General features: G+C 50.8%; 2 protein-coding genes across 3 annotated transcripts in view; one reads left to right on the top strand and one right to left on the bottom strand.

Annotated features, from left to right (window-relative positions):
• The first annotated feature begins 2,382 nt into the window (after positions 1 to 2,382).
• mrpl49 (mitochondrial ribosomal protein L49) lies at positions 2,383 to 20,743 on the top strand. 2 transcript variants are annotated; one of them, XM_078202806.1, is made up of 5 exons: positions 2,397 to 2,485; positions 5,572 to 5,731; positions 8,330 to 8,454; positions 11,078 to 11,252; positions 20,361 to 20,743. In XM_078202806.1, the coding sequence occupies exons 1-4, from the start codon at positions 2,426 to 2,428 to the stop codon at positions 11,222 to 11,224; spliced, it is 492 nt and encodes a 163-aa protein (XP_078058932.1). In that variant the 5' UTR covers positions 2,397 to 2,425; the 3' UTR covers positions 11,225 to 11,252; positions 20,361 to 20,743. The 2 variants fall into 2 exon arrangements, with proteins under 2 accessions (XP_078058931.1, XP_078058932.1); XM_078202805.1 differs by lacking the exon at positions 20,361 to 20,743 and having other exon boundaries at positions 2,383 to 2,485; positions 11,078 to 11,512.
• A 2,324-nt stretch (positions 20,744 to 23,067) lies between these two features.
• LOC144484283 (solute carrier family 22 member 6-A-like) overlaps positions 23,068 to 26,983 on the bottom strand; it is a 28,603-nt gene continuing 24,687 nt past the window's right edge. Inside the window, exons 9-10 of the mRNA XM_078202810.1 lie at positions 24,075 to 24,338; positions 23,068 to 23,161 (exon numbers count right to left, since the gene is read on the bottom strand). Coding sequence (XP_078058936.1) covers positions 23,068 to 23,161; positions 24,075 to 24,338 — 358 coding nt within the window. The remainder of the gene's footprint in view (positions 23,162 to 24,074; positions 24,339 to 26,983) is intronic.

Genomic DNA, 26,983 nt, shown 5'->3' on the forward strand with positions numbered 1-26,983 from the left:
AACCTGCACATCTTTGGACTGTGGGAGGAAACCGGAGCACCCGGAGGAAACCCACGCAGATACGGGGGGAACGTGCAGACTCCGCACAGACGGTGACACAAGGCCAGGAGTTGAACCTGGGTCCCTGGTGCTGTGAGGCAGCAGCGCTAACCCACTGTGCCACCCAGCATTTCCTCGTTGTGTTGCACATCGTTCCTAACTTTAAGTTTATTTTCTTAGTGTCACAAGTAGGCTTACATTAACATTGCAATGAAGTTACTGTGAAAATCCTCTCGTCGCCGCACTCCGGCGCCTGTTCGGGTTACACAGAGAGAATTTAGCACGGCCAATCCACCTAACCAGCACGTCTTTGGACACTAAGGGGCAATTTAGCATAGCCAAAACCATGGGCGGCACAGTGGGTTAGCGCTGCTGCCTCACAGCGCCAAGGACCCGGGTTTGATTCCCGGCTCGGGTCACTGTCTGTGTGGAGTCTGCACGTTCTCCCCCCGTGTCTGCGTGGGTTTCCTCCCACAGTCTGAAAGATGTGCAGGTTAGGTGGATTGGCCATGCTAAATTGTTCCTTAGTGTCAGGGGGACTTGCTAGGGTAAATACATGGGGTTACGGTAATAGGGCTTGGGTGGGATTGTGGTCGGTGCAGACTCGATGGGCCAAATGGCCTCCTTCTGCACTGTCGGGATTCTATTATTCTTGTCGCCGGCCACACACTTTGTTCCCCCCAAATTTTCCAATATTTTTTATATGCGGGAAAGAGAAATATTCAAAGAAAATGATTTAAAGAGGACTATTTGTTTAATGGCCTGACGATATTTTATTCAAGATGTGGAGATGCCGGCGTTGGACTGGGGTAAACACAGTAAGAAGTTTCACAACACCAGGTTAAAGTCCAATAGGTTTATTTGGTAGCAAAATCCACTAGCTTTCAGAGCACTGCCCCTTCGTCAGGTAAGTGGGAGTTCAGTTCACAAACAGGGCATATAAATACACAAACTCAATTTACAAAATAATGGTTGGAATGCGAGTCTTTACAGGTAATCAAGTCTTAAAGGTACAGACAATGTGAGTGGAGAGAGTGTTAAGCACAGGTTAAAGAGATGTGTATTGTCTCCAGCCAGGACAGTTAGTGAGATTTCGCAAGCCCAGGCAGGTCATGGGGGTTACAGATAGTGTGACATGAACCCAAGATCCCGGTTGAGGCCGTCCTCATGTGTGCGGAACTTGGCTATCAGTCTCTGCTCAGCGACTCTGTGCTGTCATGTGTCGTGAAGCCGCCTTGGAGAACGCTTACCCGAATATCAGAGGCTGAATGCCCGTGACTGCTGAAGTGCTCCCCAACAGGAAGAGAACAGTCTTGCCTGGTGATTGTCGAGCGGTGTTCATTCATCCGTTGTCGCAGTGTCTGCATGGTCTCCCCAATGTACCATACCTCGGGACATCCTTTCCTGCAGCGTATCAGGTAGACAACGTTGGCCGAGTTGCAAGAGTATGTACCGTGTACCTGGTGGATGGTGTTCTCACGTGAGATGATGCCATCTGTGTCGATGATCCGGCACGTCTTGCAGAGGTTGCTGTGATCCTGTTGGGGGACACTTCAGCGGTCACGGGCATTCGGCCTCTGATCTCCGGGTAAGCGTTCGCCAAGGCGGCCTTCACGACGGCGCAGAGTCGCTGAGCAGAGACTGTTCCGCACACATGAGGACGGCCTCAACCGGGATCTTGGGTTCATGTCACACTATCTGTGACCCCCACGACTTGCCTGGGCTTGCAAAATCTCTCTGTCTGTCCTGTCTGGAGACAATACACATCTCTTTAACCTGTGCTTAACCCTCTCTCCACTCATGTTGTCTGTACATTTAAGACTTGATTCCCTGTAAAGACTCGCATTCCAACCATTATTTTGTAAATTGAGTTTGTGTCTTTATATGCCCTGTTTGTAAACAGAACTCCCACTCACCTGATGAAGAAGCAGCGACACTCTGAAAGCTCGTGCTCCCAAATAAACCTGTTGGACTTTAACCTGGTGTTGTTAAACTTCTTACTGTGCTTTACTCTCCAGGGGCTGCACCCAGCAGTGGGGCTGGAGATTGATGTCCAATCCCTGGAGACTCCCGGCCAGCCCGGGAGGGAGTTGGCAACCCTGGCTACGTCATTGCCCGCGTCTCTTCTCCCCCCCCCCCCCCCAAAAGCTGAGTGTGGAGGTGCGCGTGCGCGGAGTTTCGCGGCAGGACGCCTGCGCGGTGTCTCTGCCTCCGCGCTCCGGCAGTCCGGTGGCTTTCCCCGTGCGCCTGCGCATTCCCGGCAGTGCCATGCGGCCCTCCCGCTGCGCCTGCGTTTTTGCCGGCGGTTCTCCCCTTTGCGGCTGCGCTGTCTCGGCGGTGCCGGCGGCTCTCCCCTTGCGGCTGCGCAGTGCCGGCGGTACCGGCCATGTCGCTGATGGCGGGAGCCTGGCGGCGGCTCGGAGCGGCCGCGGGGAGGAGGCTGCAGGTAAACCGGCCCGGGGGAGGCCAGTGCTGGGCTGGGCTGGGCACCCTCACACTGACCGGGGAGAGGGGTTAGCGGGGGACTGGCCCCGTCTGGAGAGCGGGGGAAATCCAGTGGCGATGTCAGAGCCACACTGGATCAAGTGGCAATGTCAGTGTCATGCTGTTTCCAGTGGTAATGCCAGCGTTGCACTGGATCCAGTGGTGATGCCAGTGTCATGCTGGATCCAGTGGTAATGCTTGTGCCACACTGGATCCAGTGGAAATGACAGTGTCGCACTGGATCCAGTGGCAATGCCAACATTGCACTGGATCCAGTGGTGATGCCAGTGTCATGCTGGATCCAGTGGTAATGACAGCGTTGCACTGGATCCAGTGGTGATGCCAGTGTCATGCTGGATCCAGTGGTGATGCTTGTGCCACACTGGATCCAGTGGAAATGTCATTGTCGCACTGGATCCAGTGGTAATGCCAACATTGCACTGGATCCAGTGGTAATGCCAGCATTGCACTGGATCCAGAGGTAATGCTAGTGCCACGCTGGATCCAGTGGAAATGCCAGCGTCGCACTGGATCCAGTGGCAATGCCAGTGTTGTGCTGGATCCAGTGTCGCACTGGACCTGGTGGTAATTTCAGTGCCAATTTAAAGTTTATTTATGAGTGTCACAAGTAAGGCTTACATTAACACTGCGATGAAGTTACTGTGAAAATTCCCCTAGTCGCCCACACTCGGGCCCCTGTTTGGGTAACACTGAGGGAGAATTCAGCACCCTAACCAGCACGTCTTTCGGACTGAGGGAGGAAACCGGAGCACCCGGAGGAAACCCACGCAGACACGGGGAGAACGTGCAGACTCCACACAGACAGTGAGCCGAGCCGGGAATCGAACCCGGGTCCCTGTCGCCGTGAAGCAGCAGTGCTAACCACCGTGCCTGGGGTCCAGTGCTAATAGCCATCTAGTAACCACGACAGTGACAGGAGAGGCTCCAGCAGTGGCAGCCGGTCTCAGTGGAGGGTTCACGGTGCAAGGCCGAGCCAGATTAGTGATTTTTTTTTAAGAAGAGAAGGTAAACTCTTTTGTTGGGATCCGGACGTCACTGACGAGGTTGGCAATTTGACCCAGCCCCAGTCGTGATGTCAGTTCCAGGAGGAGCTCCAGCCGTGTCGATAGTCTCAGTCGGGCACCTGTAGGCGCATTAGTACCAGTCGGGTGCCCAGTAACCGTGACCGTTATTTCTGAGTGGGTTCAAAGGTGAACTTGGTTCCCGCCAGGCTGCTTTGACATTCAAGGAGGCTATTGTTCTGTCCGTAGGCACCATGTCTGTGACTTGATTGGGGACGAAGTGGAAATGGTCGAGAGCTTCCAGTTTTTAGGTGTCCAGATCACCAACAACCTGTCCTGGTCCCCCCATGCCGACACTATAGTTAAGAAAGCCCCACCAACGCCTCTACTTTCTCAGGAGGCTAAGGAAATTTGGCATGTCAGCTACGACTCTCACCAACTTTTACAGATGCCCCATAGAAAGCATCCTCTCTGGATGTATCACAGCTTGGTATGGCTCCTGGATAAAAACATTTTTACCTTCATTTTATTTAATTTTTAACTGTTCTCCACCTTTTATTTCTTTATTGACTTTCTTCATTTTTCTTCCCCCCGCCCCCCACTCTTTCCCCATTCCTTATTCCCCCTTTCCTTACCTTTTCTTCTCCTTTGCTTCCACTTCCCCCTTTTTCTAAATTTTGCCTCTCCCACCCATCTCCCTCCTCCCCCCACATCTCCATCTGTCACAGTTTACCCTCTGATTTCAGCTTCTCTGCCGTTTGGCCATTCACACCCTTTATTCTCTCTATGGGCTGCCATTAGCAGCCTTTCCCCTGGTTTCTGTGGCTATGACTCATCTTTCATTCCCTCACCCTGCAGTATAAATATCTCCCACTTTGTTGGCCTTTTAGCTTTGACAAAGAGTCATCTGGACTCAAAACGTCAGCTCTTTTCTCTCCTTACAGATGCTGCCAGACCCGCTGAGATTTTCCAGCATTTTCTCTGTTGGTATGGCTTCTGCTCTGCCCAAGACCGCAAGAAACTACAAAAGGTTGTGAATGTCGCCCAGTCCATCACGCCAACCAGCCTCCCATCCATTGACTCTGTCTACACTTCCCACTGCCTCGGGGAAAAGCAGCCGGCATAATTAAGAACCCCCACACACCCCGGACATTCTCTCTTCCATCTTCTTCTGTCGGGAAAAAGATACAAAAGTCTGAGGTCACGCACCAACCGACTCAAGAATAGCTTCTTCCCTGCTGCTGTCAGACTTTTGAATGGACCCACCTCGTATTAAGTTGATCTTTCTCTACACCCTAGCTATGACTGTAACACTACATTCTGCACACACACATTTCCTTCTCTATGAACGGTAAGCTTTGTCTGTAGAGTGCGCAAAAAACAATATTTTTCACTGTATCCCAGTACATGTGACAATAATAAATCAAATCAAATATTAAGTTGATCTTTCTCTACACCCTAGCTGTGACTGTATCACTACATTCTGCACCCTCTCCTTTCCTTCTCCTCTATGTACTCTATGAATGGTATGCTTTGTCTGTATAGCGCGCAAGAAACAATACTTTTCACTGTATCCCAGTACATGTGACAATAATAAATCAAATCAAAATCAAATCAAACAATGGGTGGTAGCTGTAGTTAATCAGCCCCGAGTGCAAAAATCAGCCTCTCTGAGGCGGGTTCGATTCCCAGCTCGGGTCACTGTCTGTGTGGAGTCTGCACGTTCTCCCCGTGTCTGCGTGGGTTTCCTCCAGATGCTCCGGTTTCCTCCCACAGTGCGAAAGACGTGCTGGTTAGGGTGCTAAATTCTCCGTCAGTGTTACCCGAACAGGCGCCGGACCGTGGCGACTGGGGGATTTTCACAGTAACTTCATTGCGGTGTTAATGTAAGCCTACTTGTGACACTAATAAATAAACTTAAACTTTACTCTGTCTAACCACATTAGTAGACTGTTTAATACTTGTCCGTGATCCCGGTGTCTGGACCCCTTCAAGTTCTGACCACGGTATTTTCATCCTTTCCCAGAGATACGCCAGTTCCGCAAGCTCTGATGCCAAATATCCGGGGATCATCGAATCAACGGAGGAGTTTAAGTTTGTGGAGAGATTAATTCCACCCACCACAGTGCCCGTTCCTCCGAAGCACGACCACTACCCCACGCCATCCGGATGGTGCCCACCTCGAGGTCAGTGTTTAGAATCATAGAATCCCTACAGTGCAGAAAGAGGCCATTCGGCCCATCGAGTCTGCACCGACCACAATCCCACCCAGGCCCTATCCCCACAATCCCTTGTATTTGCACTAGCTAGTCCCCCTGAAACTAAGGGGCAATTTAGCATGGCCAATCCACCTAACCTGCACATCTTTGGACACTAAGGGGCAATTTAGCATGGCCAATCCACCTAACCTGCACATCTTTGGACACTAAGGGGCAATTTAACACCCTTTATTCTCTCTATGGGCTGCCATTAGCAGCCTTTCCCCTGGTTTCTGTGGCTACGACTCATCTTTCATTCCCTCCCCCTGCAGTATAAATTTCTCCCACTTTCTCAGCCTTTTAGCTTTGACAAAGGGTCATCCGGACTCGAAACGTCAGCTCTTTTCTCTCCTTACAGATGCTGCCCAGACCTGCTGAGATTTTCCAGCATTTTCTATTTTGGTTTCAAATTCCAGCATCCGCAATAACTTGCTTGTATCCAGTTTTGACACCGGAGAACAGCTTCTTCCCTGCTGCTGTCATCAGACCTATGAACGGTATGCTTTGTCTGTTTCGCTGGCAAGAAACAATACTTCTCACTGTATCCCAGTACACGTGACAATAATAAATCAAATCAAATCAAAATCTTTGGATACGAAGGGGCATTTTAGCATGGCCAATCCGCCTGACCTGCACGTCTTTTGTTGGGGGGGAAACCGGAGCACCCGGAGGAAACCCACGCAGACACGGGGAGAACGTGCAGACTCCGCACAGACAGTGACCCGGGTCCCTGGAGCTGTGAAGCAGCAGCACTAATCCACTGTGCCACCGTGCCGTGTTGTTTAGCAGCTGATCCATTTTTGCTGCTTTCTCTGCATCCTGTATTTTGTTTCATTTTTCCAGTTTTTCTCGCCACGGGTAGACATTTCACACTGGGTGTTTGTAACTGACTCACATTACTGCCTTGCGCACAAGCCCGAAAGACGTGCTGGTTAGGTGCATTGGCCACGCCAACAGTGCCAGCCACTGTGCCGCTCCCAGTAAATCAAATCAAATCCATAGCATCCCTACAGTGCAGGAGGAGGCCATTCGGCCCATCGAGTCTACACCGACCACAATCCCACCCAGGCCCTATCCCTATAACCCCACATATTTACTCTGCTAACCCCCTGACACTAAGGGTCAATTTAGCACGGACGATCCACCTAACCCGCACATCTTTGGAGTGTGGGAGGAAATAGGAGCATCTGGAGGAAACCCACGCAGACACGGGGAGAATGTGCAGACTCCGCAAAGACAGTGACCCGAGCTGGGAATTGAACCCGGGTTCCTGGCACTGTGAGGCAGCAGTGTTAACCCACCGTGCCGCTCCAAACCTAGAACATAGAAAAACTACAGCACAAAACAGGCCCTTCGGCCCCACAAGTTGTGCTGAACATGCCCCTACCTTCTAGGCCTACCTATAACCCTCAATCCTATTAAGTCCCATGAACTTATCCAGGAGTCTCTTAAAAGACCCTATTGAGTTTGCCTCCACCACCACTGACGGCAGCCGATTCCACTTGCCCACCACCCTCTGTGTGAAAAACTTATCCCTAACATTTCCCCTGTACCTACCCCCCAGCACCTTAAACCTGTGTCCTCTCGTAGCACCCTGGGAAAAAGCCTCTGAGAGTCCACCCGATCTATGCCTCTCAACATCTTATATACCTCTATTAGGTCTCCTCTCATCCTACGTCTCTCCAAGGAGAAAAGACCGAGCTCCCTCAGCCTATCCTCATAAGGCATGCCACTCAATCCAGGCAACATCCTTGTAAATCTCCTCTGCACCCTTTCAATCATTTCCACATCCTTCCTGCAATGAGGCGACCAGAACTGAGCACAGTACTCCAAGTGGGGTCTGACGAGGGTCTTATATAGCTGCATCATTATCCCCGGACTCCTAAACTCAATCCCTCGATTGATAAAGGCCAGCACACCATACGCCTTCTTAACCACCTCCTCCACCTGCGGGGCCGATTTTAGAGTCCTATGGACCTGGACCCCAAGGTCCTTCTGATCCTCTACAGTACTAAGAGTCTTTCCCTTAATATTGTACTCCTTCATCCCATTCGACCTGCCAAGATGGACCACTCCGCATTTATCTGGGTTGAACGCCATCTGCCACTTCTCCGCCCAGTCTTGCATCCTATCTATGTCCCTCTGCAGCTTCTGACATCCCTCCAGACTATCCACAACCCCACCAACCTTCGTGTCGTCGGCAAACTTACCAACCCCATCCCTCCGCTTCCTCATCCAGGTCATTTATGAAAATGACAAACAGCAAGGGTCCCAGAACAGATCCACTGGTGACCGACCTCCATTTTAGAAAAAGACCTGCGATGGAGAGAGACTCTGTGGAACATTTTCAAACAATCATATGAGATAACTTTATTTTTTTGTGAGAGAGAAACCCCTTTGATCCTCACCCAGGGGTATTTAGGGCGCCGGCTTCACAGAGCACCTGGAAGTATCCGACCTGGCTTGTAACAATCCAGTGCTCGCTCCTGGCGAGAGTGTTTAGCTGGTGTGTTAATGTCTTCGCAGATCCACCTCCTGATTTACCCTACACCGTGCGCCGCTCCCGGATGCACAACGTCCCCGTTTACACAGACATCACCCATGGCAACAGGAAGATGACCGTCATTCGCAAGATAGAGGGCGACATTTGGGTAGGTCTGACTTCTTGTAGGGGCACCTCGCGAGGCGTTACCCACCCGCCCCCCCTGGGGCAAAGACTTGGACCAATCCCGGGTCGTCCTGCCCAGCCCGGATTTTTGAACGGAACTGAGCAGTTAACTGTTCCGTGCTGCATTCTTCATTCCAATGCTCCCCACCGCCACCAATCAGAGCCCACCTGCTAACCAACTAGCTCTCTCTTCTCATGCAGTATAAATTGTTGTTGGCTTTACTGCCGCTTTATCCTGAGAATCTGTCCTGCTGAGTGCCAGATGGACAACTTTGATAGTTTAAAGTTTATTTATTAGTGTCACAAGTAAGGCTTGCATTAACACCGCAATGAAGCCACTGTGAAAATCCCCCTAGTCGCCCACACTCCGGCGCCTGTTCGGGTTACGCTGAGGGAGAATTTAGCACGGCCAATCCACCCTAACCAGCACGTCTTTCGGACTGTGGGAGGAAACCGGAGCACCCGGGGGAAACCCACGCAAACACGGGGAGAACGTGCAGACTCCGCACAGACAGTGACCCAAGCCGGGAATCGAACCCGGGTCCCTGGCGCTAACCACTGTGCCACCATGCCGCCCAATATTAAGCTGATCTTTCTCTACACCCTAACTGTGACTGTAACACTACATTCTGCACTCTCTCCTTTCCTTCTCTATGAACGGTATGCTTTGTCTGTATAGTGCGCAAGAAACAATACTTTTCACTATATCCCAGTACATGTCAAATATTAAGTTGATCTTTCTCTACACCCTAGCTATTACAGTAACACTACATTCTGCACCCTCTCCTTTCCTTCTCCCTTATAAGAACATAAGAAATAGGAGCAGGAGTAGGCCATCTAGCCCCTCGAGCCTGCCCCGCCATTCAATAAGATCATGGCTGATCTGATAGTGGTTTAGTTCCACTTACCCGCCCGCTCCCCATATCCCTTAATTCCCTTATTGATCAGAAATCTATCTACCTGTGACTTAAACATATTTAACGAGGTAGCCTCCACTGCTTCAATGGGCAGAGAATTCCAGAAATTCACTACCCTCTGAGAGAAGAAGTTCCTCCTCAACTCTGTCCTAAACTGACTCCCCCTTATTTTGAGGCTGTGCCCTCTTGTTCTTGTTTCCTTTCTAAGTGGAAAGAATCTCTCTGCCTCTACCCTGTCGAGCCCCTTCATTATCTTATATGCCTCTATAAGATCTCCCCTCAGCCTTCTAAACTCCAACGAGTACAGGCCCAATCTACTCAATCTCTCCTCATAAGCTACACCCCTCATCTCCGGTATCAACCTGGTGAACCTTCTCTGTACTCCCTCAAAGGCCAATACATCCTTTCGCAAATAAGGGGACCAAAATTGCACACAATACTCCAGGTGCGGCCTCACCAGTACCCTGTACAGTTGCAGCAAGACCTCCCTGCTTTTATACTCCATCCCCTTCGCGATAAAGGCCAACATTCCATTTGCCTTCTTGATCACCTGCTGCACCTGCAGACTGAGTTTTTTGCGATTCATGCACAAGGACCCCCAGGTCCCTCTGCACAGCAGCATGTTGTAATTTTTCACCATTTAAATAATAGTCCATTTTACTATTATTCCTTCCAAAGTGGATAACCTCACACTTGTCAACGTTATATTCCATCTGCCAGATCCTCGCCCACTCACTTAGCCTATCCAAATCTCTCTGCAGACTTTCCGCATCCTCCACGCAATTCGCTTTCCCACTCATCTTTGTGTCATCTGCAAACTTTGTTACCCGACACTCGGTCCCCTCCTCCAGATCGTCAATGTATGTGGTAAATAGTTGAGGCCCCAGCACCGATCCCTGCGGCACGCCACTAGTCACTGATTGCCAACCGGAAAAGCACCCATTTATTCCGACTCTCTGCTTTCTGTTAGATAGCCAATCCTCAATCCACGCTAACACTTTACCCCCAATTTACCCCCACTTTACCCTTATGTACTCTATGAATGGTATGCTTTGTCTGTATAGGGCGCAAGAAACAATACTTTTCACTGTATCCCAATACACGTGACAATAATGAATCAAATCAAATATTAAGTTGATCTTTCTCTACACCCTAGCTATGACTGTAACGCTACATTCTGCACCCACTCCTTTCCTTCTCCACTATGTACTCTATGAACAGTATGCTTTGTCTGTATGGACACTAACGGGTAATTTAGCATGGCCAATCCACCCAACCCGCACATCTTTGGACACTAAGGGGCAATTTAGCACGGCCAATCCACCTAACCTGCACATCTTTGGACTGTGGGAGGAAACCAGAGCACCCGGAGGAAACCCACGCAGACACGTATTCTATGAACGGTATGCTTTGTCTGTATAGCGCGCAAGAAACAATACTTTTCACTCTATCCCAGTACATGTGACAATAATAAATCAAATCAAATATTAAGTTGATCTTTCTCTACACCCTAGCTGTGACTGTAACACTACATTCTGCACCCTCTCCTTTCCTTCTCTCTGAACGGTATGCTTTGTCTGTATAGTGCGCAAGAAACAATACTTTTCACTGTGTCCCAATACATGTGACAACAATAAAGCAAATCCGATAGTTTTTAACTGCTGTGGTGCCCTTTCTTCCCCCTTTCAGATGCTTGAGAAAGACCTGAAGGAATTCCTGGAGCAGGTGACGGGAAAGACTCCGGTCACTCAGGTTAACGAGGTGGCGATGAGTCTCAGGGTTAAAGGTTACTTTGACAAGGAGCTGAAGGTGTGGCTGATGGAGAAGGGGTTCTGAGTGCAGGACCGGGTCTGGTCAGCTGAAGGTGCGATTCTGTTCACTCGCAATGGCTTCTTTATAAAACAAACAAATTGTTCCTGAGTGAATGCTGAAGCCACGTTATGATCATGTGTACTGGGCAGGGGGGGGGACCATTAAACCTGTCGTTCCTCTCCAGCCTGTAAGTGTTGCTCATTTCGAAGGCCGTCCACTGGGTAAACTGATTGAGAAAACCCTGCCACCATCAGCTGCATTCTCCCATCCCAGTCCCACTCACACACAGACACACTCTCTCACACCCTCTCACACTCTTTCTCACACACACACTCTCTCACACTCTCTCTCACACACACACTCTCACTCTCTCACACACTCTCTCTCTCACACGCTCTCTCAAACATTCTCACTCTCACGCTCTCTCACACTCTCTCTCACATTCTCTCTCTCACACTCACACATTCTCTCTCTCACACTCTCACACACACTCTCTCACACACTCACACACACTCACTCTCACACACTCTCTCTCACACACACTCTCTCTCACACACTCACTCTCTCACACACTCTCACACTCTCTCACACACACACACTCTCACACACACACACTCTCTCACACACACACATTCTCTCACACTCTCTCTCACACACTCTCTCTCACACACTCTCTCACACACACTCTCACACACACACTCTCTCACACTCTCTCACACACACTCACACACTCTCACACACTCTCTCACACACACTCTCTCTCACACACTCTCACACACACTCTCACACACACTCTCACACTCTCTCACACACCCTCTCTCTCACACACACTCTCTCTCACACACTCTCTCACACACACTCTCTCACACTCTCTCACACTCACACACTCTCTCACACACACTCACACTCTCACACACACTCTCACACACACTCTCTCATACTCTCTCACACACACTCTCACTCTCTCTCTCACACACACACTTTCTCACACACACACACACACACACTCTCTCACACACACGCTCTCTCTCACTCACACACACACTCTCACACACACACACTCTCACACACACTCTCTAACACTCCCACTCTCTCTCACACACTCTCTCACACACTCTCTCACACACACTCTCATACACACTCACACACACACTCACGCAGACACACACACTCTCACACACACACACTCTCACACTCTCTCACACACACTCTCTCACACACTCTCTCTCACATACACTCACACTCTCTCTCACACACACTCACCGTCCCGACTTGGAAATATACCGGGTCATAGAATCATAGAGTCCTTACAGTGCAGAAGGAGGCCATTCGGCCCATCAAGTCTACACTGACCACAATCCCACCCAGGCCCTATCCCCATAACCCCATGCATTTACACTAGCTAGTGTGCCACCGTGCTGCCCCTTCCTTCACTGTGGCCAGTGTTGCTATCCTGTAACTCCCTTCCCCTAACAGCACCGTGGGTGTACCTACACCTGCACACGGGACAGCGGCGCCTCAAGATGGCGGTTCACCCACCACTTTCCCCGGGCGCTCTTGGGAGGTCACTGGCTCAGGGGTCAGCATTTAATACCTGCCCTCAAATTTGTGCCCCCTGACAGTGTGATGGCCATCGTGTCGCCAAGGCACGCCCTTTGGCGCCCTCTGGTTTTTTGACCCAGTGACTGAAGGAGGGAGGGTGGAGTGATGAGGTGTTGTCAAGTCAGGCGAACTTGGGAAGTGCCAGTGTTTCCCAGCACCTGCTCACCTTTGCTTTCTAGGTGGTAGAAGCCAGGGACGTGGAAGGTGTTGTTGAAGGAGTCTTGGCGGGTTTGCCTCTGACACAGCACTGGATGGCACAGCAGCCACCACCACACCCCCCCCTCCGCCACCCCCGTGGAAAAAGTTTCTTTATTTGTGTCACAAGTAAGGCTTACATTAACGCTGCAATGAAGTTACTGTGAAATTCCCCTGGGCGCCACACTCTGGCGCCTGTTCGGGTCAATGCACCCTAACTAGCACGTCTTTCAGACTGTGGGAGGAAACCGGAGCACCCGGAGGAAACCCACGCAGACACGGGGAGAATGTGCAGACTCCACACAGACAGTGACCCAAGCCGGGAATCGAACCCGGGTCCCTGGCGCTGTGAGGCAGCAGCGCTAACCCACTGTGTCACCCATGCCGCCTGAGTTGATGACTCTCCAAGTCCGCAGGAAGAGCACATAAGTAGCAAGGCTGGTGCTTAAATATTTAATTTATTTATTAGTATCACAAGGAGGCTTGCATTCACACTGCAATGAAGTTACTGTGAAAATCCCCTAGTCACCACACTCCGGCGCCTGTTCGGGTAACACTGAGGGAGAATTTAGCACCCTAACCCGCACGTCTTTCGGACTGTGGGAGGAAACTGGAGCACTGGGCGGCATGGTAGCACAGTGGTTAGCACTGCTGCTTCACAGCTCCAGGGTCCCGGGTTCGATTCCCGGCTCGGGTCACTGTCTGTGTGGAGTTTGCACATTCTCCTCGTGTCTGCGTGGGTTTCCTCCCACAGTCCAAAGATGTGCGGGTTAGGTTGATTGGCCATGCTAAAAATTGCCCCTTAGTGTCCTGAGATGCATAGGTTAGAGGGATTAGTTGGGTAAATATGTAGGGTTATGGGGGTAGGGCCTGGGTGGGATTGTGGTCGGTGCAGACTCGATGGGCCGAATGGCCTCTTTCTGTACTGTAGGATTTCTATTTCTATTTCACCCGGAGGAAACCCACGCAGACACGGGGAGAACGTGCAAACTCCACATAAACAGTGACCCGAGCCGCGAATCGAACCCGGGCCCCTGGCGCTGTGAGGCAGCAGTGCCAACCACTGTGCCTTAGATAATGAATCTTAAAATTATGAAAGTCCAAACAATTTGAAGGAACACCCTGGAGGGATTATCATTGATTGGAAGCTGAACTGAACCAGCCAGCAGCACGGTGGCACAGTGGGTTAGCGCTGCTGCCTCACAGCGCCGGGGACCCGGGTTCGATCCCCGGCTTCGGGTCAATGTCTGTGTGGAGTCTGCACGTTCTCCCCGTGTCTGCGTGGGTTTCCTCCGGGTGCTCCGGTTTCCTCCCACAGTCCAAAGATCACAGAATCCTTACAGTGCAGAAGGAGGCTATTCGGCCCATCGAGTCTGCACCGACAACAATCCCACCCACGCCCTATTCCCGCAATCCCATGTATTTACACTTCAAATCCCCCTGACACTAAGGGGCAATTTTAGCATAGCCCAATCCGCCTAACCTGCACATCCTTGGAGTGTGGGAGGAAACCGGAGCATCTGGAGGATACCCACGCAGACACGGGGGAGAACGTGCAGATGCCACACGGATGTGCGGGTTAGGTGGATTGGCCATGCTAAATCGCAACTTAGTGTCAGGGGGATTAGCTAGGGTAAATATGTGGGGTTGTTGGGACAGGGCCTGGGTGGGATTGTGGGTCAGTACAGACCTCGATTGGCCGAATGGCCTCCTTCTGCACTGTGGGGATTCTATATCAATACCATGGCTACAAGAGCAGGGAATCCAGCAAGGAGTAACTCACCTCCTGAATCCCCCCAAAGCCTGTCCACTGGGAATCCTGCGGAGAGTAACTCACCTCCTGACTCCCCCCAAAGCCTGTCCACTGGGAATCCTGCAGAGAGTAACTCACCTCCTGACTCCCCCCAAAGCCTGTCCACTGGGAATCCTGCGGAGAGTAACTCACCTCCTGACTGCCCCCAAAGCCTGTCCACTGGGAATCCTGCGGAGAGTAACTCACCTCCTGACTGCCCCCAAAGCCTGTCCACTGGGAATCCTGCGGAGAGTAACTCACCTGCTGACTGCCCCCAAAGCCTGTCCACTGGGAATCCTGCGGAGAGTAACTCACCTCCTGACTGCCCCCAAAGCCTGTCCACTGGGAATCCTGCGGAGAGTAACTCACCTCCTGACTGCCCCCAAAGCCTGTCCACTGGGAATCCTGCGGAGAGTAACTCACCTCCTGACTGCCCCCAAAGCCTGTCCACTGGGAATCCTGCGGAGAGTAACTCACCTGCTGACTGCCCCCAAAGCCTGTCCACTGGGAATCCTGCGGAGAGTAACTCACCTGCTGACTGCCCCCAAAGCCTGTCCACTGGGAATCCTGCGGAGAGTAACTCACCTCCTGACTCCCCCCCACCCCCCCCCCCCCCCAAAGCCTGTCCACTGGGAATCCTGCGGAGAGTAACTCACCTCCTGACTCCCCCCCAAAGCCTGTCCACTGGGAATCCTGCAGAGAGTAACTCACCTCCTGACACCACCCCCCCCAAAAGCCTGTTTGCTATCTGCAAGGCACAGGTCAGGAGCACGATGGAATACTCCCCACTTTATTGCATTAATATCCCTGAAGCGGGAGTCTGTGTTCAGATGCGAAGTATTGAGCTGGTGTAGGGTCCATTCATTCCTTTGAATAGACGGGGACAGCACTGGGACGATGTTGAAATGAATTTCTTTTATTGAACAGAACTTTAAAAATATTAACTCGTTACAGACATGGAAAGAAAGAGAAAAGTTGGAGAGACTGGTTTTGTTCTGCTGCCTCTGTGTTGAACTCAGCATCGTGCTAATCAAACTGATCTCACAACACACACTGAAACCAAAACCTTTTTCAAACCTATCTCATTATTCTAAGTGTTTGCTGCGAGCTGTCTCTGTCTGGCAAACACAGCAGTTGTTGTCATCAAAACTTGCCTTTACATAGAAACATAGAAAAACTACAGCACAAACAGGCCCTTCGGCCCCACAAGTTGTGCCGAACACATCCCTACCTTCTCGACCTACCTGTAACCCTCCATCCTATTAAGTCCCATGTACTCATCCAGGAGTCTCTTAAAAGACCCTATTGAGTTTGCCTCCACCACCACTGACGGCAGCCGATTCCACTCGCCCACCACCCTCTGTGTGAAAAACTTCCCCCTAACATTTCCCCTGTACCTACTCCCCAGCACCTTAAACCTGTGTCCTCTCGTAGCAGCCATTCCCACCCTGGGAAAAAGCCTCTGAGAGTCCACCCAATCTATGCCTCTCAACATCTTATATACCTCTATTAGGTCTCCTCTCATCCTACGTCTCTCCAAGGAGAAAAGACCGAGCTCCCTCAGCCTATCCTCATAAGGCATGCCACTCAATCCAGGCAACGTCCTTGTAAATCTCCTCTGCACCCTTTCAATCTTTTCCACATCCAGAACCGAGCACAGTACTCCAAGTGGGGTCTGACGAGGGTCTTATATAGCTACATCATTATCCCCGGACTCCTAAACTCAATCCCACGATTGATAAAGGCCAGCACACCATACGCCTTCTTAACCACCTCCTCCACCTGCGGGGCCGATTTTAGAGTCCTGTGGACCCAGACCCCAAGGTCCTTCTGATCCCCTACAGTACTAAGAGTCTTTCCCTTTATATTGTACTCCTCCATCCCATTTGACCTGCCAAAATGGACCACGACGCATTTATCTGGGTTGAAGTCCATCTGCCACTTCTTCGCCCAGTCTTGCATCCTATCTATGTCCCCCTGTAACTTCTGACATCCCTCCAGACTATCCACAACCCCACCAACCTTCGTGTCGTCGGCAAACTTACCAACCCATCCCTCCACTTCCTCATCCCAGGTCATTTATGAAAATGACAAACAGCAAGGGTCCCAGAACAGATCCCTGGGGCACACCACTGGTGACCGACCTCCATTTAGAAAAAGACCCATCTATACCCACTCTCTGCCTCCTTTGGGCAAGCCAGTTCTGGATCCACAGGGCAGCAGCCCCTTGGATCCCATGCCCTCTCACTTTTTCTAGAAACCTTGCATGGGGGACCTTATCGAACGCCTTGCTAAAATCCATATAAACCACATCTACCGCTTTCCCTTCGTCAATGTGTTTAGTGTCACAAGTAACACTGCAATGAAATTACTGTGAAAATCCCATGCTAAATTGCCCCATTGTATCCAAAGATGTGCAGGTTAGGTGGATTGGCCATGCTAAATTGCCCCTTAGTGTCCAAAGATGTGTAGGTTAGGTGGATTGGCCATGCTAAATTGCCCCATTGTATCCAAAGATGTGTAGGTTAGGTGGATTGGCCATGCTAAATTGCCCCTTAGTGTCCAAAGATGTGCAGGTTAGGGGGATTGACCATGATAAATTGCTCCTTAGTGTCCAAAGATGTGTAGGTTAGGTGGATTGGCCATGCTAAATTGCCCCTTAGTGTCCAAAGATGTGCAGGTTAGGGGGATTGACCATGATAAATTGCTCCTTAGTGTCCAAAGATGTGCAGGTTAGTTGGATTGGCCGTGGTTGCGGGGATAAGGCCTGGTGGGATTGTTGTTGGTGTAGACCTGATGGGCCGAATGGCCTCCCTTCTGCACTGTAGGTGTTCTATGATTCCATACCAATACCATGGCTACAAGAGCAGGGAATCCAGCCACACTCCGGCGCCTGTTCGGGTAACACTGAGGGAGAATTTAGCACGGCCAATCCACCCTAACCAGCACTTTTCTTGTGGACTGTGGGAGGAAACCGGAGCACCCGGAGGAAACCCACGCAGACACGGGGAGAACGTGCAGACACCGCACAGACAGTGACCCAAGCCGGGAATCGAACCCGGGTCCCTGGCGCTGTGAGGCAGCAGTGCTAACCCACTGTGCCACCGTGCTTGCTATGTACCTTTCCGGAATGCAGCCATCCTTTAGCTAACCCAGCATGCCTTCCGAGTTTTAAAATGTAGTCAGTTTAGCTTTAAGAGTTAGCAGTGTTGGTTCACCCCCTGCGGGCTAGCATTGAAATGTAATTACAAAGGCAGAAATATCTTAAAATGAAGTGTTTGCATAGACTGAAATGAACAGAGTGAAGCAGACGTAGGATCTCTCAACTGAACCCAGCCGAATACAAAGACTCGCGAAAAACAGTCTGCTGGTTAAAGACGATTTTTTATTTGACCAGTGATGGAAGGGAGAGATAGCATTGGACAGTCCAACGCCTCTGAAAAGAAGGCTGTGAGCTTTCCAGTCCCACTCTGAAGTTACAGTGCTTTAGTCAGATCAATTATACATTTCTCAAGTTTACTTTTCCCGCCTTCCATCAGTTATCATGGAATCCCTGCAGCGCAGAAGGAGGCCATTCGGCCCACCGAGTCTGCACCGACCACAATCCCACCCAGGCCCTATCTCCATGCATTTACCCTACTAGTCCCCCTAAACACTAAGGGGCAATTTAGCGTGGCCAATCCACCTAACCCGCACATCTTTGGACACTAAGGGGCAATTTAGCATGGCCAATCCACCTAACCCACACATCTTTGGACACTAAGGGGCAATTTAGCATGGCCAATCCACCCAACCTGCACATCTTTGGACACTAAGGGACAATTTAGCACGGCCAATCCATCTAACCCACACATCTTTGGACACTAAGGGGCAATTTAGCATGGCCAATCCACCTAATCTACACATCTTTGGACACTAAGGGGCAATTTAGCATAGCCAATCCACCCAACCTGCACATCTTTGGACACTAAGGGACAATTTAGCACGGCCAATCCATCTAACCCACACATCTTTGGACACTAAGGGGCAATTTAGCATCGCCAATCCGCTTAACCTGCACATCTTTGGACACTAAGGGGCAATTTAGCATGGCCAATCCACCTAACCCGCACATCTTTGGACACTAAGGGGCAATTTAGCATGGCCAATCCGCCTAACCTGCACATCTTTGGACACTAAGGGGCAATTTAGCATGGCCAATCCACCTAACCTGCTCATCTTTGGACACTAAGGGGCAATTTCGCATGGCCAATCCACCTAACCCGCACATCTTTGGACACTAAGGGGCAATTTAGCATGGCCAATCCGCCTAACCTGCACATCTTTGGACACTAAGGGGCAATTTAGCATGGTCAATCCACCTAACCTGCACATCTTTGGACACGAAGAGGCAATTTAGCATGGCCAATCCACCTAACCTGCACATCTTTGGACACGAAGAGGCAATTTAGCATGGCCAATCCACCTAACCTGCGCGTCTTTCAGACTGTGGGAGGCAACCGGAGCTCCTGGAGGAAACCCACGCAGACACGGGGAGAATGTGCAAACTCCACACAGACAGTGAGCCAAGTCGGGAATCGAACCCGGGTCCCTGGTTCTGTGAGGCAGCAGTGCTAACCCGCTGTGCCATCGTGCCGCCTTAATGTGAAGGAATTAAGGGTTATGGTGAGCGGGCGGGTAAGTGGAGCTGAGTCCACGAAGAGATCAGCCATGATCTTATTGAATGGCGGAGCAGGTTCGAGGGGCCAGATGGCCTACTCCTGCTCCTAGTTCTTATGTTCTTGGCTGGTCTCAATATGCCTTTATCCCATCATGCTCTACGGTAACCTGCTTTTGGCTAAAGTGTACAGATTGCTTTAAACATACAGCTGACTGCACTTTAAAATCCAAAATACATGTTTAAATCAGAAATACTCATTCAAATCTCACACTTATTAAAATCTCTTACTGTGAGTATGTGTCTCCTTCTGCAGACCGTACCTCTGTTAGTCTGATCTTAGGTGCTGTTGTTTTATTAGTGTCTTAAATCCCCGATTGTTTGAAATTTCTCAAACCCATTATGAAATCATCCAACAATTCTCCACCCCCCCCCCCCCCCCCCACTGTCAACATTCTGGGGGTTACCATTAACCAGAAACTAAACTGGACCCAGCCAGATAAATACTGTGGCTACCAGAGCAGGTCACAGGCTGGGAATCCTGCGGAGAGGAACTCACCTCCTGACTCCCCCCCCAAAGTATGTCCACTGGGAATCCTGCAGAGAGTAACTCACCTCCTGACTCTGCCCCCCGCAAAGCCTGTTCACTGGGAATCCCCGTAAGAGTTTTAACAACACCAGGTTAAAGTCCAACAGGTTTATTTGGTAGCAAATGCCATTAGCTTTTGGAGCGCTGCTCCTTCGTCAGATGGAGTGGAAATCTGCTCGCAAACAAGGCACACAGGGTCACAAGATGAAGTTACAGAATACTGATTAGAATGCGAATCCTTACAACCAACCAAGTCTCAAAGATACAGACAATGTGAGTGGAGGGAGCATTAGGCACAGGTTAAAGAAATGTGTATTGTCTCCAGACAGGACAGCCAGAGAGATTCTGCAAGTCCAGGAGGCAAGCTGTGGGGGTTACCGATAGTGTGACATGAACCCAAGATCCCGGTTGAGGCCGTCCTCATGTGTGCAGAACTTGACTATCAGTTTCTGCTCAGCGACTCTGCGCTGTTGTGTGTTGTGAAGGCTGCCTTGGAGAACGCTTACCCGAAGATCAGAGGCTGAATGCCCGTGACTGCTGAAGTGCTCCCCCACAGGAAGAGAACAGTCTTGCCTGGTGATTGTCGAGCGGTGTTCATTCATCCGTTGTCGTGGCGTCTGCATGGTTTCCCCAATGTACCATCTGACGAAGGAGCAGCGCTCCGAAAGCTAATGGCATTTGCTACCAAATAAACCTGTTGGACTTTAACCTGGTGTTGATAAAACTCTTACTGTGTTTACCCCAGTCCAACGCCGGCATCTCCACATCATCACTGGGAATCCTGCGGAGAGTAACTCACTTCCTGACTCCCCCCAAAGCCTGTCCACTGGGAATCCTGCGGAGAGTAACTCACCTCCTGACTCCCCCCAAAGCCTGTCCACTGGGAATCCTGTGGAGAGTAACTCACCTCCTGACTCCCCCCACAAAGCCTGTCCACTGGGAATCCTGCGGAGAGTAACTCACCTCCTGACTCCCCCCACAAAGCCTGTCCACTGGGAATCTTGCAGAGAGTAACTCACTTCCTGACTCCCCCCAAAGCCTGTCCACTGGGAATCTTGCAGAGAGTAACTCACCTCCTGACTCCCCCCCAAAGCCTGTCCACTGGGAATCCTGCGGAGAGTAACTCACCTCCTGACTCCCCCCAAAGCCTGTCCACTGGGAATCCTGCGGAGAGTAACTCACCTCCTGACTCCCCCACCAAAGCCTGTCCACTGGGAATCCTGCAGAGAGTAACTCACCTCCTGACTTCCCCACCAAAGCCTGTCCACTGGGAATCTTGCAGAGAGTAACTCACCTCCTGACTCCCCCCCCAAAGCCTGTCCACTGGGAATCCTGCGGAGAGTAACTCACCTCCTGACTCCCCCCAAAGCCTGTCCACTGGGAATCCTGCGGAGAGTAACTCACCTCCTGACTCCCCCCAAAGCCTGTCCACTGGGAATCCTGCGGAGAGTAACTCACCTCCTGACTCCCCCCCAAAGCCTGTCCACTGGGAATCCTGCGGAGAGTAACTCACCTCCTGACTCCCCCCACAAAGCCTGTCCACTGGGAATCCTGCGGAGAGTAACTCACCTCCTGACTCCCCCCACAAAGCCTGTCCACTGGGAATCCTGCGGAGAGTAACTCACCTCCTGACTCCCCCCCAAAGCCTGTCCACTGGGAATCCTGCGGAGAGTAACTCCCCTCCTGACTCCCCCCAAAGCCTGTCCACTGGGAATCCTGCGGAGAGTAACTCCCCTCCTGACTCCCCCCAAAGCCTGTCCACTGGGAATCCTGCGGAGAGTAACTCACCTCCTGACTCCCCAAAAGCCCGTCCACCATCCTGACAAGGCACAGGTCAGGACGTCAACCACATTGCTGTTGCAAGGACGACAGATTTCCTTCCCTAAACGGGACATTAGTGAACCCAGATGGGTTTCTCTGACAATCGACAATGGTTTCACGGTCATCAGTAGATTCTTAATTCGAGATATTTGTGGGTACACCCACTGTGCCGTCAGGGAGGACAGTGAAGGAGTGGAAACGTGGCTCTCTGAATGAGGAGAGTGCTTCGGGGAGGGTGGAACTTGCTCTGGTGGTGCTCTGGATGTGATGGAATACTCTCCACTTGCCTGGATGGGCGCGGCTCCCAACAACACTCGAGAAGCTCGACACCATCCAGGACAAAGCAGCCCCGCTCGATCGACACGCTAACCACAAACACTCACTCCCTCCACCACCGACGCACAGTGGCAGCAGTGTGTACCATCTACAAGATGCACTGCAGCGACTCGCCAAGGCTCCTTCAACAGCACCTTTCAAACCCACCCACCATCTAAAAGGACAAGGGGGGGGGGCAGCAGATGCATCGGAGAAATTCAAGCGACGGGACTGTTCCAAGCAACAAACAAACCCTATGGCACTGTTCCATTTAACATACAATGAATGAAACCAACGACCATTAACAGAAGGTACGTTACTATTAGCACTGCTGCCTCACAGCGCCAGGGACCCGGGTTCGATTCCCGGCTTGGGTCACTGTCTGTGTGGAGTCTGCACATTCTCCCCCCGTGTCTGCGTGGGTTTCCTCCGGGTGCTCCGGTTTCCTCCCACAGTCCGAAAGACGCGCTGGTTCGGTGGATTGGCTGTGCTAAATTGCCCCTTAGAGTCCAAAGACATGCTGGATTGGGTGCATTGGCCATGCTAAATTCTCCCTCAGTGTACCCCAACAGGCGGCGGAGTGTGGCGACTAGGGGATTTTCACAGTAACTTCATTACAGTGTAAATGTAAGCCTTACTTGTGACGAATAAATAAATAAGCTAACTTTATTGAAGCGGGCATCTGGAACCCATTCTGGTAAGACATTAATGCTAGCGTACAGATGATTGAGGGCTCAAGGTGATTATGTTAAGAGGAGCTGTGTACCATGACATGTCCGTTATCAAAAACATTCAGCTGTGTAATATGGTTGCGAATAAGGTGGGGTGTGTGCGGGGGGTCGTCACCGAGATGCCACCCAGAGGCCGGCGATTGGCTGAGAGTGAGCCACACGTGGTTAAACGTTCTGTCTGATCAACGATGTCTGTGTCTCCTCCAATGGGATCTCATCCATGGTCACCTCCTTGACCTTTTTGGCACCGCCCTTTTCCCTGGAAATAAATAAAAATCGCCAAACGACATTGATTAGAAGACGTGCAGCTTTCATTGCTTCCTTCTCTTCCCATGGGGTAGGGGGGGAGGGGAGCACAGCAGTTCGCACTGCTGCCTCCCAGCGCCAGGGACCCGGGTTCGATTCCCGACTCAGGTCACTGTCTGAGTGGAGTCTGCACGGTCTCCCCATGTCTGCGTGGGGTTCCTCCGGGTGCTCTGGTTTCCTCACACAGTACGAATAACATGCTGGTTAGGGGGATTGGCCATGCTAAATTGTCCCTTAGTGCCCAAAGATGTGCTGGTTAGGGGGATTGGCCATGCTAAATTGTCCCTTAGTGCCCAAAGATGTGCGGGTTGGGTGGATTGGCCATGCTAAATTGCCCCTTAGTGTCCAAAGATGTGCAGGTTAGGTGGAGTGGCCATGCTAAATTGTCCCTTAGTGTCCAAAGATGTGCAGGTTAGGTGGAGTGGCCATGCTAAATTGTCCCTTAGTGTCCAAAGATGTGCAGGTTAGGGGGATTGGCCATGCTAAATTGTTCCTTAGTGTCCAAAGACATGCTGGTTAGGTGCTAAATTCTCCCTCAATGTTCCCGAACAGGTGCCGGAGTGTGGCGACTGGGGGATTTTCATAGTAACTTCATTGCAGTGTTAATGCAAGCCTTACTTGTGACAGTAATGAGTAATAAATAAATAAAGATGGAAGTTCAGGGGCAATTTAGCATGGCCAATCCACCTAACTCACACATCTTTGGACACGAAGGGACACTTTAATATGGCCAATCCACCCAACCCACACATCTTTGGACACTAAGGGACAATATGTTAGTCCTGCCAATTGATAGCCACCCCGCCTCCCCCGTGAGTACTGTAGTGATCCTGGAGCACAGGAACAGGCCCTTCGGCCCACAGTGCCTTGCTGCTGTCCCAATTGGCCCCTTCCCAAGCGGCGGCGAGTTTGGCACCTCCGCTGACCTGCTTTCCACTTCCTGGATCGTATCGGGTAACGGGGCGTTCAGCGTTTCCGGTAGGAAGGTGGCAGCGACGCCAGCAAGTATGGCTATCCCGCCGTAGATCACCAGTGGCAGGGACGGCACAAAGTCGCCAACCAGCCGTACGATCGGCGCCATCATGGATCCAATCCGGGCCATCATGCCGACAAGCCCCAGTCCCGTCTGTCTGCAACGGGGGAACGGGGGGGGGGAGGAAATAAACAAGTGTTAAAACACAGGTCACAAACCCCAAGATGTTTCAGTTAGCCTAGACCCTCAATTTTACATTTGATTTTGGTATTACGTAGAAAATTGGTGCAGAAGTAGACCATTCGGCCCTTCGAACCTGCACCTCCACTCAATATGATCATGGCTGATCATCCACATTCAGTATCCCACTCCCCCGCTTCCCCTCCAGACCCTCTTCATTCCATAAGACCATAAGACATAGGAGCAGAATTAGGCCAGTCGGCCCATCGAGTCTGCTCCGCCATTCAATCATGGCTGATATTTTTCTCATCCCCATTCTCCTGCCTTTTCCTCATAACCCCTGATCCCCTTATTGATCGAGAACCTACCTATCTCTGTCTTAAAGACACTCAATGACCCGGCCTCCATAACCTTCTGCGGCAAAGAGTTCCACACATTCACCACTCTCTGGCTGAAGAAATTCCTCCTCATCTCTGTTTTAAAGGATCGTCCCTTTAGCCTGAGGTTGTTCCCTCTGGTTCTAGTTTTTCCTACTAGTGGAAACATCCTCTCCACGTCCACTCTATCCAGGCCTCGCAGTATCCTGTAAGTTTCAATAAGATCCCCCCCTCATCCTTCTAAACTCCAACGAGTACAGACCCAGAGTCCTCAACTGTTCCTCTTACCTTCAGCCCCAAGGGCCACGCCCAGCTCCCTCTTGAACACATCTTCCATAGAATACCTACAGTGCAGAAGGAGGTCATTCGACCCATCTGCACCAACAACAATCCCAGCCAGGCCCTATCCCCGTAATCCCACGTATTTTCCCTGCTAATCGACATAGGGAGGATAGGGGAAGGGGATATTAGGCAGGGATTTATGGAGTTGGGGTGGAAACTAAAGGCCAAGACTGACAGAGTGGTTATCTCTGGACTCTTGCCTGTACCACGGGATAGTTTAGAGAGGAATAGGGAGAGGGAAGGTTTGAATTCATGGCTGAGGGGATGGTGCAGGAGGGAGGGGTTCAGGTACTTAAGCAATTGGGGCTTGTACTGGGGAAGGTGTGACCTCTATGAGAAGGATGGTCTACACCTTAATCAGAAGGGGACCAATATCCTGGGGGGTAAATTTGCTAAGGCCATGCAGGGAGGTTTAAACTGATTCGGGGGGGGGGAGGGATCCTGAGTAGTGGGGCTGAAAGTGAGGGATGCATGGATGGGGACTGCAATGCACGGCATTGCAGAGGTGGGGTGGAGCAGGGTTTGAAATGTGTATACTTCAATGCCAGGAGTATTCGCAATAAAGTGGGTGAACTTGCAGCGTGGATCAGTACCTGGGACTTCGATGTTGTGGCTATTTCAGAGACATGGATAGAGCAGGGGCAGGAATGGATGCTGCAGGTCCCGGGGTTCAAATGTTTTAGTCGAAGTAGGGAAGGAGGTAGAAGAGGGGGAGGGGTAGCATTATTGGTCAGAGATTGTATCACAGTGTCAGAGAGGAGGTTTGATGAGGACTTATCTGTTGAGGTAGTATGGGCGGAGATTAGAAATAGGAGAGGAGAGGTCACCCTGTTGGGAGTCTTTTATAGACCTCCTAAAAGTTCTAGAGAGGTTGAGGAAAGGATTGCGGAGTCAATCCTGCTTAGGAGTGAAAGTAATAGGGCAATTGTTATGGGGGATTTTAACTTGACTAATATTGACTGGAATTGTTATAGCTCTAGCTCGTTAGAGGGGTCAGTTTTTGTTCAAAGCGTGCAGGAAGGTTTTTTGACTCAGTATGTAGACAGGCCAACTAGAGGTGAGGCTATATTGGATCTGGTGCTGGGAAATGAGCCAGACCAGGTGCTAGACTTGGAAGTTGGTGTGCATTTTGGTGATAGTGACCACAATTCGGTTACGTTCACCTTAGTGATGGAAAGGGATAGGCATGAACCTCGGGCCAGTGGTTTTAGCTGGGGGAAGGGTAATTATGAGGCTATTAGGAGAGAATTAGGAAACATAGGTTGGACTAGGAGATTACAGGGACTGGGAACGTCCGACATGTGGAGTTTTTTCAAGGAGCAGCTACTGCGAGTCTGTGATAGGTATGTCCCTGTCAGGCAAGGAGGAATTGGTAGGGCTAGGGAACCGTGGTGCACCAAAAAAGTTTCTTTGTTGGTTAAAAAGAAAAAGGAGGCTTATGTTCGGATGAGACGTGAGCACTCGGGTAGTGCACTAGAAAGCTTTAGATTGGCTAAGAGGGAGTTGAAGAGCGAGCTTAGAAGGGCTAAAAGGGGACATGAGAAGACTTTGGCGGATAGGGTTAAAGAGAATCCTAAGGCGTTCTATAGGTATGTCAAGAACAGAAGGTTGGTTAGGGCAAGTTTAGGGCCAGTTATAGATGGCAGAGGGAAGTTATGTGTGGAACCGGAGGAGATTGGTGAAGCATTGAACCAATATTTCTCTTCGGTGTTCACGCAAGGGGACATGAATATAGCTGAGGAGGACACTGGGTTGCAAGGGAGTAGAATAGTCAGTATTACAGTTGATAAGGAGGATGTGCAGGATATTCTGGAGGGTCTGAAAATAGATAAATCCCCTGGTCCGGATGGGATTTATCCAAGGATTCTCTGGGAGGCAAGAGAAGTGATTGCAGAGCCTCTGG

The sequence above is a fragment of the Mustelus asterias genome, unplaced genomic scaffold (genome assembly GCF_964213995.1).
Source record: "Mustelus asterias unplaced genomic scaffold, sMusAst1.hap1.1 HAP1_SCAFFOLD_97, whole genome shotgun sequence".
Taxonomy (NCBI): Eukaryota; Metazoa; Chordata; class Chondrichthyes; order Carcharhiniformes; family Triakidae; genus Mustelus; species Mustelus asterias.